The 15,029-nt window shown below is 34.9% G+C and overlaps 2 protein-coding genes across 2 annotated transcripts; both read left to right on the top strand.

Annotated features, from left to right (window-relative positions):
* The first annotated feature begins 2,373 nt into the window (after nucleotides 1–2,373).
* On the top strand, nucleotides 2,374–2,937 carry LOC116008320 (agamous-like MADS-box protein AGL29). The gene has a single exon (XM_031248679.1). It carries the CDS (start codon nucleotides 2,374–2,376, stop codon nucleotides 2,935–2,937), a length of 564 nt encoding a protein of 187 aa, XP_031104539.1.
* Nucleotides 2,938–9,515: 6,578 nt separating this feature from the next.
* On the top strand, nucleotides 9,516–14,800 carry LOC116023304. Its single transcript, XM_031264510.1, has 12 exons — nucleotides 9,516–9,913; nucleotides 10,566–10,630; nucleotides 11,179–11,251; nucleotides 11,439–11,457; nucleotides 11,989–12,108; nucleotides 12,243–12,312; nucleotides 12,658–12,701; nucleotides 12,780–12,821; nucleotides 12,890–12,949; nucleotides 13,081–13,148; nucleotides 14,124–14,181; nucleotides 14,446–14,800. Exons 1-12 carry the CDS (start codon nucleotides 9,621–9,623, stop codon nucleotides 14,533–14,535), a joined length of 1,002 nt encoding a protein of 333 aa, XP_031120370.1. The 5' UTR covers nucleotides 9,516–9,620; the 3' UTR covers nucleotides 14,536–14,800.
* Nucleotides 14,801–15,029: the final 229 nt, after the last annotated feature.

The raw sequence follows: 15,029 nt of genomic DNA, 5'->3' as shown, positions 1-15,029 counted from the left end.
TTTTTTTAAAAGATTAATTGAATACAATGACGCACAATAAAGCTTCTAAACTACATTGACTAGATAAGTCATAACAGCATAAACAATCTTTTAAAACAAATTTTATAACTAAATCACAAAATATGTTATATATATATATATATAACTCATTATAAAATTCACAAAATAACACGTTCTAAATATAAATACTAAATTACTCGAATTGAAATAGGTTCAAAATTTAATATGAAGCAAAAATCAATCTATATTATAAATATAATTATAGACAAGTAAAAAAAATCACAAAATTACAACTTAAAAATATAAATAAATTTCATAACTTACAATTTTAATTTTAATACTATATAATTGCTCTAAATCTAGCTTCTAAAGATAATATAATTTCTCTAAATCTAGCTTCTAAAGGTAGGATGAAAATATTAAATGGAGTACAGCATTTGGGGATTCAACCCCGTGTCTTCCTGCATAATAACCGTAAATCCATCCAACTACGCTAAGTAAGAATTTGTTGTTTTCAACATACTTATATGAAACTCTAATAGTATATATATATGTGATAGCCAGAGGTGGTGGACCCCTTTGAAGCATGGGCCCTGGGCAAGGGCCCAGCTCGCCCTTGCCCAGGGCCGGGCCTGGAGCAACCTGATGAGGCTTATTGTCACAAGAGTGTTTTGGTTGGTGGGTAAGAACTAAGTTATAATACAATTGTGATCGCAATTTCTAATTCTTTTCCTCTATTTAATTTCCCTATATATTAGAATTGTAATCTATACTATATAACTATTTCAAACTTGAACTTGACCTTACCTCGCTTCGAGCTCGGCTCAACTTGTCTGCACTCCTAATCGAGTGCTTTTGTTTGGAAATAAAGACAGTCATCTTCCCAAATTTAGGACAAAGACTGTCCCTAATCTGTCCACTTCAGTCTTGTCTTGGCTTGGCTTCAGTTGAGAGAATAAGTCCCGAGCTGAGTCTCCATGGTTAGGTTTTTCCCACCTAGCTTAGACTTCAGCTTGCAATAAGAGTATCCTTTAAGAGATGCTGATTTAAAAAAAAAACTTTTGTTAAAATTTTCCATTCAAGATTGAATTTTTCAGTCATGATCATTTAATCTTGTTAAAATTTCACTGTCTTTTAAGGCACCGCGCTCATCTTTCTTTTCTTCACCTATTATATTTTTTTCTATTTCATTTATCAATATGAAATTCCGTCAGAAAGTAGAAACATTCATTTATTCTATTTTTCATGATAAATTTAACACGACAAATACTTAGCCTTGGAAAAAATTTCTCTAAAAACAAGCAGGCCACAAGAAGCAGATCAGCTTAGGTGTTCGATCTGTATATATGCAATCAAATATACATACATGTATGCAGATGCAGACACATTATTGTGCTATTATGTGTACCTAGCTTGCATCCCTCTTTTGGTATATATAATTATATATATTCAGCCATCAAGAATTACGCTTATAAAAGTACATGCTTCTATCCAAACTAATCTAGCTATCAAATAAAGGAAACCCACAATCATTACATGATCAACTCGTCAGTAATAATTTACAAACTACACATAAAAAGCAAATCGATCAAGATGACACATTTTTTTATACATTTAGATGTACAATACTCCATATATGTTTTTTGAATGATAGTTCCATTAGCATTTATTGAAGCACTAGAAAAAGTTAAGGATAATCATCAAATAAATCATTGAATATATTAGGAGAATGCAATCAAATACTTAAACTAATTCAGTTAGGATCATAAGGCAAAATTTACGTGAAGCATATTCTTTGCTAGTGATTGCGATTTTCCTTGTCAAAAAAAAAATATTATTTCCTTTTCAACTGGGGTCTGCCCGTCCCTTTGATATAAAAAAAAATAAGAGACACTCAAACTTAATATATATATATATATATATATATATATATATATATATATATATATATATATATATATATAATTAGACATTTTTGACATGTTGTAGCAAATTATTTTTTTTATGTGCAGTGGAGTCCAAAATATCCAATATTAACAGTTGCTAGAAACATGCTTAAATGAACTTTAAAAATAATAATAATTCCTCCAAATTACCAGCTCTGCCAAAGTGCCTAGATGACCGTTAAATCCTTGCCGCCTCGCCCGAAAGTCTAAAATCCCTCCAAAATTTTAAATTAATTGCTCTGCCATGACTGTTAATTACTCTCCGCGCCGTGATATATATATACAGGCCACAGGCGCTTTTGAGCCTATTCCCAGTTTCCCGTTAATTCCTACATATGACCGTTAATTCCTCCAGCGTAGCTATATTAAATTTGAATGCTAGCTTTCCAAAGAATCACCAACTGACATAATTTTCTACAGAATTGTGATGGGCAAAGGTAAGGCGAAGATAGCGATCAAGAAAATCGAGTCTTTGCAGGCCCGCAATGTCTGTTTCACGAAGCGCCGCAAGGGGTTGTTCAAGAAGGCGGCGGAGCTCGGGCGCCTCTTCCCCGAAGTTCGAATCGCTGCTGTTGTCTTCTCTCCTGCAGGAAACCCATACGTGTTTGGTGATGTTTCGGAGATGGAGAAGCTGTTGGCCATGGAGGAATCAAGAAACGAACTGTTAACATCTGAAGAAACAGAAAAAGGAGAAGAAGAAAACGCGGGTTCTGATCCGGTGGTGGAAGTTACGGCGGCTTTGAATACTTCGGATTCTACTCCGCAGGAAATCACTGAGAGTGGGGATATGGCTTTGAATCCTTCAATCGTAAGTGATTTTACTATGAAGGAAGTTACTGAGAATAAGAATGCCAGGTTTTGTGTTCAAGATACCACTTTTGCTTCTTCTTCTCATTGTCTGGAGATGCCCATTGTAGATTCTGATTTCTTGGCAGCCGATTTTGATGGATTTGATGAAGAAGGGTTTGTCAATCAGTTTTTCAATTTTTGACTTAAAATTGACCAAATTAGCTAGGTTCATTTTTTGCATATATTGAGCTCTTCTCTATACTTCTAATTCTTTTGAGCCAATGATCATTGGTTTACACGAGTGACAATTTTCAATAATATTTTTGAATTTAGATCATAAACCTCTTTGGGTATTCTGTGAATTGAAGTTACTGATATTCTTCTGTTCCCAGTTCTCTCTTTTATTCTTTAATAGATGTGCTGTCTTTCCCTTTCTTACTAGCAAGTGTGTGCATTTTTTTATTTTTATTTTTGAATTTAGATCATACAAAATGTATTTGCCAAAGTTTGTGCATTAAAATGATTTCCAAGGAGCCTTAAAGAGTAATGTCTTAATCTGTTCTGCAACTCTTGGTTCATTAAAAGTAAATGAGTTCTTCCTGTGATTATAGAGCTATGTGAAATTGAAAATATATACTCTTCTATGCATGTGATCACTATTATTTCCCTTTCAATCAAAATTATGCTTTGTGAGTTCACATTAATGTTCTTATGTCATGCTTGTGCCTTATCTTGACTTCTTAAATATTGCAACCTTGTGGAATAAGCTATATACAGATGAGGGTTTGATCAGATCTAAACTTATTGGATGTGATGGCTTAATGGTGTCGTTTTCATTTCTGAACTCAATATTTGAGTATTCCAATTATACTTCTGTTTACTCTGCACTAGAGGTATATTATTGTTTTGGGTGCAGAATTTTCATTCGAAAAAAGGAGGTAGCATAAATGTGCAGTAAATTTGATATTTCTATATGCTTTATTTTTGGCTGGAGTGTTTAAATAAACTAAAATTAGGTCTTGCAGTAGATCTCTGACAATAAAGCAGAATAGAAGGTGGCTTTCGTTTACCTTTGAAACCTTTAGCTAATTTATACTATCTTTGTAATTTTTAAAGGCCATGTGGAGATTAGCAAGATGAGAAAGCTATAGGCCGGCTAGTCTATTTCAGGTATGGTATCCAGCACTTGCTTCCATCCTTAGAGTTAACTTCCTCATCAATCATTAATATCGCTTCTATTGATCTGATCATTATTAGAGCTTTGTTCCTTTTAAAGATGGTGGACAATGTCGTTAAACAATATCTCATCTTCACTTTTAGCTCTTGCTTACTGATGACTAGCTTAATCCTTAGGACTCGAACTTCTTAATGGCATAGAGGAATGAACTGATGAAAGATCAATGGCCTTATTGAGGAAGGTTTCTGGTGTATAGACAAATTATCTGACGTCGTTTAAGGCACTAGCTTCAGGTGATTTGACCTGCAAATTAAAGATTTTCCCATGATTAAGGTTGTCTGTCATTAATTAGTTAATCACTGAAGGTAAATTTGGATTAAGTTATATTGATCTAATAGTATTACAATTTCCCACATCCTCTGGTTCTTCAGTTATACAATTGGCTTCCACTCAAATGAGAAAATTAGATTTCAGTTCATAGTTCGAACTTCCCTTTCTCAGCTCCAATTGAAGACATTTAAGTCAAATTACTTGCTATTTGGTGCAGCATGAGTTTCATTGTTGGGGTTGAGGTTCAATGTTGCTCCAAAGTAAGGCAGTCTGTATCCTTGTTGCTCCAAATTCTTGGTTACTAACTCTGAAAGCTGGAACCGTTCCCAGAGTTTCGTGAGCTTTCTCAAGCACAGCCTGTAAATATTTCCCTTAACTTGGGCCTCAATCCTAAGCTGCAAATGTCGTACCTTTGTCATTTGAATTATATATCTCTTAAATGCAGCTAGAAAAAGGGTACTCTTACTGAATCTTGAACATAGGATATCGGTAATGGACATATCATTTTGAATACTTTGGCAACTTAAGGCTTGATTCCAAAACTTAATAATTTTTAAAATTTTAAAAACATTGACTGGGTTTTCAGTGGAAATAAAGTTGGTCAGTACTGCAACTTTGATGGTTTTATTTGTGAAATAGATAATTTCATCTTGTAGAACTGCTGCTATATATTGCTTTTGGCATACTACATTTAGATTATTAACTTTGTTAAATAATGTTTGTTACCTCAAGCTGTTCATGTAGCCTTCTCTGATCTACACTTCAACTTGCATTTGTATGGCTTCACTAATGTATATGTTTCTGAGTATAAACAATCACGGCCAGGACAACCCCTTTACACATGGAATAAATGAGCAATATAATCAAACTCTTATTTGTTTGTTTGGGTTTCTATGCTTGCAGTGTTTTCTTCATTTCCACTTTCCTCGGGTTTCGTCTATTGCTTCTGTTGCTGCAACCATTTGCAAAACTTGAATTGGTAAGCTTTTTTATTTTCTGATTAAAATGTGTTTAAATAAATATATTACTTATTCAGCCTTAGCTTGGGCTACTTACTTGCTTGATTGGACCTGCAATTTGCTTAATTGTCCATGAACATTCTTACTAAGTCTATATTTCTGCCATCCCAAACATTGCAAAAATTTTAGTTTTCTTTATTTATGAGATCAAAATACCTGTCTATCACCAAAAAGGCATTAGCACAAGTGAAAGTGATGATTGTCATTAATTAGTTAATCAGTGAAGGTAAATTTGGATTAAGTTATATTGATCTAATAGTGTTACAATTTCCCACATCCTCTGGTTCTTCTATCAGTAATACAATTGGCTTCCACTCAATGAGAAAATTAGATTTCAGTTCATAGTTTGGACTTCCATTTCTCAGCTCCAACTGAAGACATTTAAGTCAAATTGCTTGCTATTTGGAGCAGCATCAGTTTCATTGTTGGTGTTGAGGTTCAATGTTGATCCAAAGTAAGGCCAGCCCGCAGTTTGTATTCTTGTGATTGCTCCTGCTTCTCTGGTTTAGTTGAATCGCATCCCTATCAGCAGTTAGGGCAAAGAGATCGATATCAGCATTCGTTCTAGGAACTAATTTATCTGAATAACTGCTGCTACCATTTCTTCCTCCTTCAAGTCCAATGCTCACAGATAAGTTGATGTGCTTTGTTTCTTCATCAAATGCTTCTTCTACATCTACGCCCTTTGAATCCAAAAGTCCATATTGTTATTGTGCATTTTTTGATCCGCCAAAGAACGTTGACAGGAGGGAGGTCAGACAGCTGTCCGTCAAGAGAACAATCTGTTGGTTGTCTTGCTTGCGCTTGCTGGGGGTGGAAGCTTTGCAGTTGTTTTATCTCGGAAAATGCCGAGTGTAGGTACTGGTTGCTTACTAAAAAAAGGTATGTACTCTTACTGAATCTTGAACATAGGATATCGGTAATGGACATATATATCATTTTGAATAATTCTTTGGCAGCTTAAGGCTTGATTTTGAAACTTGATAATAATTTTTAAATTTTAAAAACATTGACTACTGGAATTGATAATTTCATCTTGTACTGCTGCTGGCATACATTTAGATGATTTTACTTCATCTGAAAGGATCTGTTAAATAATACTCCGTATAATGTTTGTTACCTCAAGCTCTTCTCTGATCTGCACTTCAACTTGCATTTGTATGGCTTCACTTATGTACATGTTTCTGAGTATAAACAATCATGGTCAGGACAACTAACCCTTTTCAAATTTGTGTTTACACATGGAAGAAATGAGCAAATCAAACGCTTGTTTGTTTGGGTTTCTATGCTTGCAATGTTTTTTTCATTTCGGATTTCATATCTGCTTCTTTTGCTTGCTGCAACCATTTGCAAACTTAACTTGGTAAGCATTTTTATTTTCTCATTAAAATGTCTGTTAATGTATATATTACTTATTCATCCTATCCTTAGCTTGCTTTATTATATTGGACCTGCAATTTGCTTAATTGTCCATGAACATTCTTACTAAGTCTATATTTCTGCCATTCCAAACATTGAAAAATTTTAGTTTTCTTTATTTTTATGAGATCAATATACCTGCCTGTCTATCACCAAAAAGGCGTTAGCACAAGTGGAAGGGAAGACTTGAATTCCCATTAGCTTCAAAACCGAATTTGGAATAGCTTCTGAATTGAAGCAAGGCAGGCATAGGCATGTTGAGTTCAATTAGATGAATATAATGAAGTAGTTCTGCTACTTTTCCATCTTTTTCTTCTTAGCTTGAAACTGAGATGTATGTATACTTACTGTCTGCTCCACCGAGTTGATTTACTGCTTCTATGCAGGTCTGCTGTCCACTTCAGTCTTGTCTTGGCTTGGCATCAGTCGAGAGGACAAGTCCCGAGCTGAGTCTCCATGGTTAGGTTTTTCCCAACTAGCTTAGCTTGATTGCATAAACAACAACGTAACTGCCTTTCGGGAGGCCATTCTTGATTCCCTGATGATATGGTCTGCTCTGTCTCCAACTCTCCTATTTTCTCTTTTTCACAACCAAAAGCTGCACTCAAACTCTTTGCACTTTGCATTTAAATTCCTATGGAACTCAGTCCTCAGACCTTACAAGAATAAATGCACCACACTAATAATTTTTCCTTTGATTTCTGCACATATTCACTGTCTTATTCCCAGTATCAATTTTTTCTGATGGGTATTAATGGAATCCACTATCTATGATGCCTTAGCTTGAAACCTTCATGATCGCCCGCCTTCTTGTTCCCAGGAAAGATTCTGTTGACTCATGAAGCATCTGGTGCTGGCATTACAAGATACATATAACAAAAGGTAGGTTGAGGTTATGATAGCATCCACAATTAAATTTCTTTCACTATAGTTTGGTTTGCCATTTTTGATATGCTGCAATCTTCTGCAGAAGAAGCTCTTCTTCTGAAGAAGCTCAAATATCTTATGATTGAATTTGTTCAATGAACTGTAAAAATATGTTATAACTTCTCATTTCTAATTCTAAATGGGATAAAATCTATAATGCACAAAACTTTTAATAGTAGTAAATGTTTTTGCATTTCAGACATGTTTCTTCTCAATAAACTTACATGAATTTTTCATTTCTAGATAAAATCTATGATGCACGGAAATTCTTAAGGGTGAACGTTTCTATTTTTCGAACAAGTTTCCTCCCAAGAAACTTCATACAACATTTTACATCCTTTTTCCTTTTTTTTTTTTTAAATGCATTTCTTAAAACAAACATTTCCCTCACATTTCGTGTCCTATGTTTCCTATGCCCAATTTTCTATTTTTATGCAACTTAGTTTAAGAGAATTCTTGTCTAAATGATGAGATTCTTGAAAAAGGATTAAATAAATTTTGTGGGAATCTTACATGTTCAATATAGTAAGATTCAATAGGAGATTACATACAACTTCTTGTACTTATGTCTTTGGAGTTTAATCAAAATCAAAATTTATTTGGACTGGATGATGATGACATTTGTTGGATTTGTATTTTTCTGGAAAAAATCAGTTGATTCTGATATATGTGTCTGTGTTGATATTTATGCAGTTTGGAGGAATCTATAGCAACCTTTTGATGAAGTGAAAGAAGGATCCTTCAGGGCTTCTGGCAAGTAGAGAGGAATGATATAACATATATACTCTGGTGTGTTCATGTCTAAAGAAATTATAGAGATTCTTTTAAAAGATTTCTTCAGCTATTTGATATGATAAAAATATTCTAACACTTTCTTTTTTGGAAAGAGGCTTCAAAGAATTTTATACAATCGTTTGTCGAATTGTTATACTAGGGTTCATATTGTATTGTAAAGACTAATTCAAAAATTATGTGTTTGCAGTTAACACATTTTTGTACATGCAGTTAATTGTTTCTATACTTGTAAACAAATTGCAATAATTATAGCTGTATGGATCACGGTTCAAAAAAGACATCGTTTCGCATAATATTTTTTTTTTCACGTGACCCATTGCAACAATATATATTTTTATAGCTCATAATGTACATTATTCTAACTCATAATATCGTTTCGCAGAATATTTTTTTTTTTTTCACATGACCCATTGCAACAATATATATTTTTATAACTCATAATGTACATTATTCTAACTCATAAAATATATTAGCTTATACAAAAATTTCATTATTATAAGACATATCTAACACATAAGGTACATTATTCTTATTCATAAGGTACATTATTCTAACTTATAAAATTTACGACGTCATTTTAGACTGTGGCCACATAATAATTTGCTAACAAATTGAAGGCACATCACATGTTAATTACAGACACATAACTTAAAAACTACAGACACATAAACGGTTAACTGGATGTACATAATAGCTTAACTGTAGACATATAACATGTTAACCAACATTTTATGTGTCTACAGTTAACAATTTATGTGTTAGTAAATTATCATATTATGTGCATTTAATTTATTTACAAAAATTATTAACTGCACGTATATAATGTATCAACTTTTGTACATAATTTAAAGATTATTTTTGAACAAGGGTACACAATGCAGGTAGATCCTGGTCCATAGTATAATTTGACATAATTGTCTGTATTTTTCATAAATAAAAGGGCAATGCTGAAGGGTATTTTGATAATTTCACATCTTAAAATTTTGTTTTATTTTATTTTACATATAATAATAGGAAAATAATTTTCAGTCCATGCATTTTAGTTGTGGATTTTTGCTAATTAAAATTATTTTTTGGGGTATAAATAAAATGGAAGGAAGGCATTTTTTTAACGGAATTACCTGTTGCACACGCACATACTCAACTACCCCACCAAGCGCACCACCGCCGCCGGAATTTCCACCCGTTTCTTGCCGGAGCTTCCCCGGAGAGGCAGCCATGTACGGAGCTCTGAATTTCGCCGCTACCCCAGTTGCAGGACCACTTTCGACCCGGAAAGCAGCAGTATCGAACTCTCGGAGCAGCAGAGTGTTTTTGGTTAGAGCATCTTCGGAAAACCCCACGGTTTCCACTTCCGTGAGCACGAAATCAGGGGCTTCGTTTTCGGCGCCGCCCAATTTCAAGGCGCCGCAGCCCAAGCCTTTCAACGTGAGGGGTGATAAGTTGTTGGACATATTTGGAGCTTCTCTCGCGCTATTGTTTCGACTCGGCACTGGTGCTCTAGTTTCTGGGTGGGTACCAATCATCATTCTATACACCCTTCATCATTTCGAGTTATTCACATGACTTTACTCTTAATTTAATCTCAAATTAAGGATTTTTTTTTTTTTTGGGTTGACTGAAATCAACTCGGACTGATTGAACAAGGAATTACATATTGTATGTGAAATGTATTTTTTATGCTTCTGGGTAGCAAATGGAAGGGGTTTGGATTTGTTGTGGAGGATTGTAGGCATTATTGGAGAAGATATATCTTGAGATGAGTAGGATGCATGAGGGCATTTTGGTGCAAAGAGTTAACTCAAAAAATAATGAAGGCAATTTGAGTTTCACTAGCTAATGTTATTTTTAATTTATCTGTCTATATGTATGAGTGTTTGTGTGTGAAAACGGAAGATGAGATCAAAAGTAGATACAATGTATATTCTTTGGCAATCTAAAGGAAGCGAAAAGCCTAGAGTTAAGAGTCCAAATCCACTGCCTCAGATTAAACTTAGTACTGTCAGTTTCTCAGTTCAGGACTGTGGGTGATTTTCACAAATATTTAACTATTTCTTTGTTGGTTTACAAGATTTTTTATTTTAATTTTTTGTAATATTTATTTCATCAGTAGCTGCAAATACTGGACAAATTTGCATAACTATTCTTTCTACACTTGTGCAGATATTCAGCCTCCTTTGTGGACAAGAAAGAGATACCACCTGACCAGTATGCACTTGAAATTGCTGGTAGTTATTGCTTATTAATATCTCTACTCATACCACTTATCTGGGATATATTTTCAACACTTTTTGGGAAGGTGAAATTGCTGGTTTAGACCTTATTCAGTGTGTGCGCGCGCGAGCGTATAGCAAAACTCAGCCAAAAGATTTAATACATGCAAACAGTCTTCCTTCATTGTGGATGAATTTGTGGTAGATAACTGCACAGAAAAAAGGAATTGCATTGAAAATGTATTAAAAAATGAAACTGAAGTCAGATCTTAGGATGCAATCTCTTGGAAGAACACAATTAATTTATCCACGTCTAAGATGGATTGCTCCTTATTGATTTTAGAGAATGCAAAATAGTGAACTTTTCTTTTAACATTCCATGGATTGAAGTCAAGGTTGTGGTGTTACACTGTGGGTAAACTTTTGATATTATGGAACTTAACATGAAACTATTACAAATAATTATTTGTCGATTATGATAAGCAGTGTGTTACAGAGTAAGGTTCAGAGTATTGTAACATGTTTAGATTGATATATTACTGACATCAGATGCTTACAAACAGGTTTCGCGGTGAAAGAGACTTCGAAACTGGGTCCTCGGCCTGAGAAACCAATTGAGATATATGAATTTGAAAGGTTTCTTTTATTTCATTTATATTTTCTTCTAAAATTAAATTATCAATCATTGACACCTTCAGTTGTTCAGTTAATACCGTGTTTTTTTTTTCACCATTTAAATATGATATTGGATAAATTGTGACTGACTCCATCTTTTGCTCTGTACTAATGTGCCTAATATGGATTTTGCGGGATGTTTATTCAGCTGCCCCTTTTGTCGGAAGGTAACACTAAACATTTCTCTTCTTCTTCTTCTTATGACCTTAGAGTGTTGCTCATAGTTTAATATTCTGAAACTGGAGATATTTCTATCAGTATGATAGACTGCATAGTTTTTTTTAATATTGAAATTTCACATTCAGAAATGGAATTGAAGATTGAATTTACTCTTGGATATGGTTGATTTCATCTTGCTTGTAATGAAATGTCAAATGCTCATAAATGTTGGATTCAGGTAGTGTTCAATTGCTTTATATGTTTGCATGAAATGAAGCCATGAATCCTTCTATAAGGAAGAATTGCTGATTACAAAAATACTATGTTAGAAAAAGGTAATTGTTTTGCTCTCATAGCAGATTGCATCTAATGGAATAAAGTCACTCCAGTCTGCTTTCATGGCACTCCTCTCTTTATCTTTTACTTTTAGAATTGTTTTATCATTTGCTCTTTTCTAAATGATAAATAGATCTGATGTTGCGTTTATGGTATTTCATTGGAAAATTCCTTATCTGCCAACCACATATAATTTACTATAGGTAAGGGAAATTGTTGCAATTTTGGATCTTGATGTCTTGTTCTATCCTTGCCCAAGAAATGGCCCAAATTTTCGTCCTAAGGTTGCTCAGATGGGTGGAAAGCAACAGTTTCCTTATATGGTAAGTCAAAACTATGGACTTGAACAGTGCATTTAGGAATCTTAAGAATGTTGCAATATCTTTTATTTGCATCACGGCAATCCTCATTGCCTCTTGGATTGTTTTACGAGTGTGTAAGGTTGTGCCCTTTACAGGTTGATCCAAACACTGGAGTTGCAATGTATGAATCAGATGAGATAATAAAGTACCTGGTTGGAAAATATGGTATGCCACTGCAGTGTGCTGCTTGCTTCTTTTTGGCCTCGTTTTGTTTAACTTGTCTTATAATGAATTAATACGCCTTAAATGGTGTATTGATGTAGATTATATAAATATGTATGTATATGCATGTTTGTGTATTCATATATGTATGTACACGTGCGTGCCTTCCAGAAATTACATTGTTACATTTTGATAAGAATTTGAGTATAGACATGTAAACTGAATAATCTTACACCCTTTGGATGGTTTTTTTGATGTCACTTTTTATCTTCTCATTTGTTTTCCATCTCAGTCTGCACTGTTTATGATATGTTACATACCTTAGCTCCCGGGGTATCCTTTGTGTAGGTGATGGACAGGTCCCACTTTTACTGTCTCTCGGTCTGCTAACTGTAAGCAACATAATATTTAGTCAAACTAATTGGATATATTAGGAGTATCGATATTTAATTTTGGCTTTCACCTTTCAGACTTTAACAGAAGGCTTTGCTATGATTGGTAGAATGGGAAAGGTATAACTTCTCTCTTTAAACTCTTTACTCGAGTTTTCTCGCAAAGGCTAACCCTCCTGATTCTGCAGGGATCTTCCTATACTCCATCTAAACTTCCACCAAAGCCTCTAGAGATATGGGCATATGAGGTCAGACCTTCCTTGCTTGGACGAAAGATAATATCTATTTGAGTTGATGTGAATCCATTTTGAGCCATTTTTGTTTATATTGTACATCTATAACGCTCCTTCATGATTGACATGTAATCCTTTTGTTTCAGCCTTCTCCGTTTTGTAAAATTGTGCGTGAAGTACTTGTTGAACTAGAGCTGCCTCACATACTTCACAGGTATATATGTGCTACTATGACTATAAATTTGCTCTGTGGAGGGAAAATCATAGTTCCATCTATATACTCAACAAAAAATATTAATTCCCCAGAGAGTACAAGTGGGGGCAAATTTCCATAAGTGGAAACCCGCTGTACTGGGGAATTTGAATTGGTACTACTGCATTACTGCTTTGTAGAGCACATGCCCTTCTTTTCTGCTGCACCGCTAATTTTCCGTTCCACCTTGAAATGTCAACATGACAATACAAAAACGCTTGCTCAGCTACTGCTGCAGCTTCTACGAAGTAGAATTCCATGACCATGTTATCCAGACCGTGGTAACCAACATGCCACGCATGGTTGATGTCTGGGTACACGAAATGGAGAAGCATTACTGCAAAAGTGGAAGCCAAGTTGTAGTTGGTCTTGACATCGAATGGCGTCCCAATAGAGATACTGGAATCACTAACGTTATCGCAACGCTGCAGCTCTGCATTGCAAATAACTGCTTGATTTTCCAGCTCATCCACACACCTGAAATCCCTGAATCGCTCAGGGATTTCCTTAAAAACGACAGTAACATCTTTGTCGGTGTTGGTGTCTCTGATGATGCTGCAAAACTCGAGAGGGATTATGGATTGGAGGTAGTGAATACTGCAGATCTTAGGCACTTGGCCATGAAGGCAAACGGAGGCGAAAGCTGGCCACGCCATGCAGGGCTGGCCCGTTTGACAGAGGAGATACTTGGATTAACATTGGTTAAGCCTAAGGAAATTACACTCAGCATGTGGGACAATGAGTTGCTGAGTGAAAAGCAGATTGAATATGCTTGTATAGATGCCTTTGTGTCTTGTGATATCGGGAAGCATTTGATTTGATGCTGTTATATCACGTACAAGCTTTTTTCTTATAGTTGTTCTATGAATGTGGAAGGAGTCGAAGTTACTTCTTCAATTTGCCACATTCTTCTTAAAGATCTTATTTATTCTACAGCTGTGCTCGTGGCAGCCCCAAACGCCAGTCATTGTACCAGAGAGTCGGACATTTCCAGGTATTACCCTCGTTTCCCTAGCTTCCCGTCCTTTTCTATTCAGATTTATAGTGGAGGCTAAACAATCATGCCAAGAAAATGAAATAAAACTTTGTTTATTGAAGAAAATTTGGTTCAGAATACATGCTCGCAACGAGACCTCTTTGATCTAGCTAATAATTAAAACGTTGCTAGAATTCGTTCATGTTAGACTTTTTTCTGTTCTCCATGCCATGACAGAATGTCAGACCAAAAAACATAATTATCTGCTTTGCATTTTCCTAGGTTCCGTACTTAGAAGATCCAAATACCGGGGTGCAGATGTTTGAGAGCGCAGAGATTGTGGAATATTTACGTGCAACTTACGCTCTCTAACGAGTTAGGCTTGCTGTAATCTTTTTCTGTTTTGATTTCTCCAAGCCACTGCTGTATAATATTTTGGTCTATCTGGTTTATCTCTGAAACAACACCTACACTTTCTGATTCACATAGCAGGGGAAGCTTGAACTTGCATTTCACTGGAAAAATTGTGTCCATAAAGAATTTGGGGACTTATATAGTATAAAGTATAAACCAACAGTGATCTTATCATTTCTGCATAAATAATATAACAAGAAAGTATGTCCGTCTGTTCCATTCATTCTGTCTGTCTTTTATGCGTTCATACCCTAACTTGTTACCACCTATTTCTAGTGAGAAGGGTTTGCATGGACAACTCAACTGGTTACAGATGTGAAATTTGTCACAAGAGACCAAAGATCGAGTCTCACCAGCGATATTATGCGAGTAACCTCTCAAATCAGGGGGGGTCTTGTGTGCAGTGAGCAAAAATCTAGTCTCTGATGATCAGTTGAGTCATCAAGATTTAT

Source organism: Ipomoea triloba, chromosome 1 (genome assembly GCF_003576645.1).
Source record: "Ipomoea triloba cultivar NCNSP0323 chromosome 1, ASM357664v1".
NCBI classification, from domain to species: domain Eukaryota; kingdom Viridiplantae; phylum Streptophyta; class Magnoliopsida; order Solanales; family Convolvulaceae; genus Ipomoea; species Ipomoea triloba.
This window is presented reverse-complemented; position numbering and strand designations above follow the sequence as displayed.

What these genes read in the sequence shown, in the direction of transcription:
- LOC116008320 (XM_031248679.1), top strand. Translation starts at nt 2,374, where the DNA reads ATGGGCAAAGGTAAGGCGAAGATAGCGATCAAGAAAATCGAGTCTTTG.
- LOC116023304 (XM_031264510.1), top strand. Translation starts at nt 9,621, where the DNA reads ATGTACGGAGCTCTGAATTTCGCCGCTACCCCAGTTGCAGGACCACTT. An exon ending in TAGAGATATGGGCATATGAG is followed by an intron (nt 12,950 to 13,080) that starts GTCAGACCTTCC and finishes CTTTTGTTTCAG; the next exon opens with CCTTCTCCGTTTTGTAAAAT. An exon ending in AGAGAGTCGGACATTTCCAG is followed by an intron (nt 14,182 to 14,445) that starts GTATTACCCTCG and finishes GCATTTTCCTAG; the next exon opens with GTTCCGTACTTAGAAGATCC.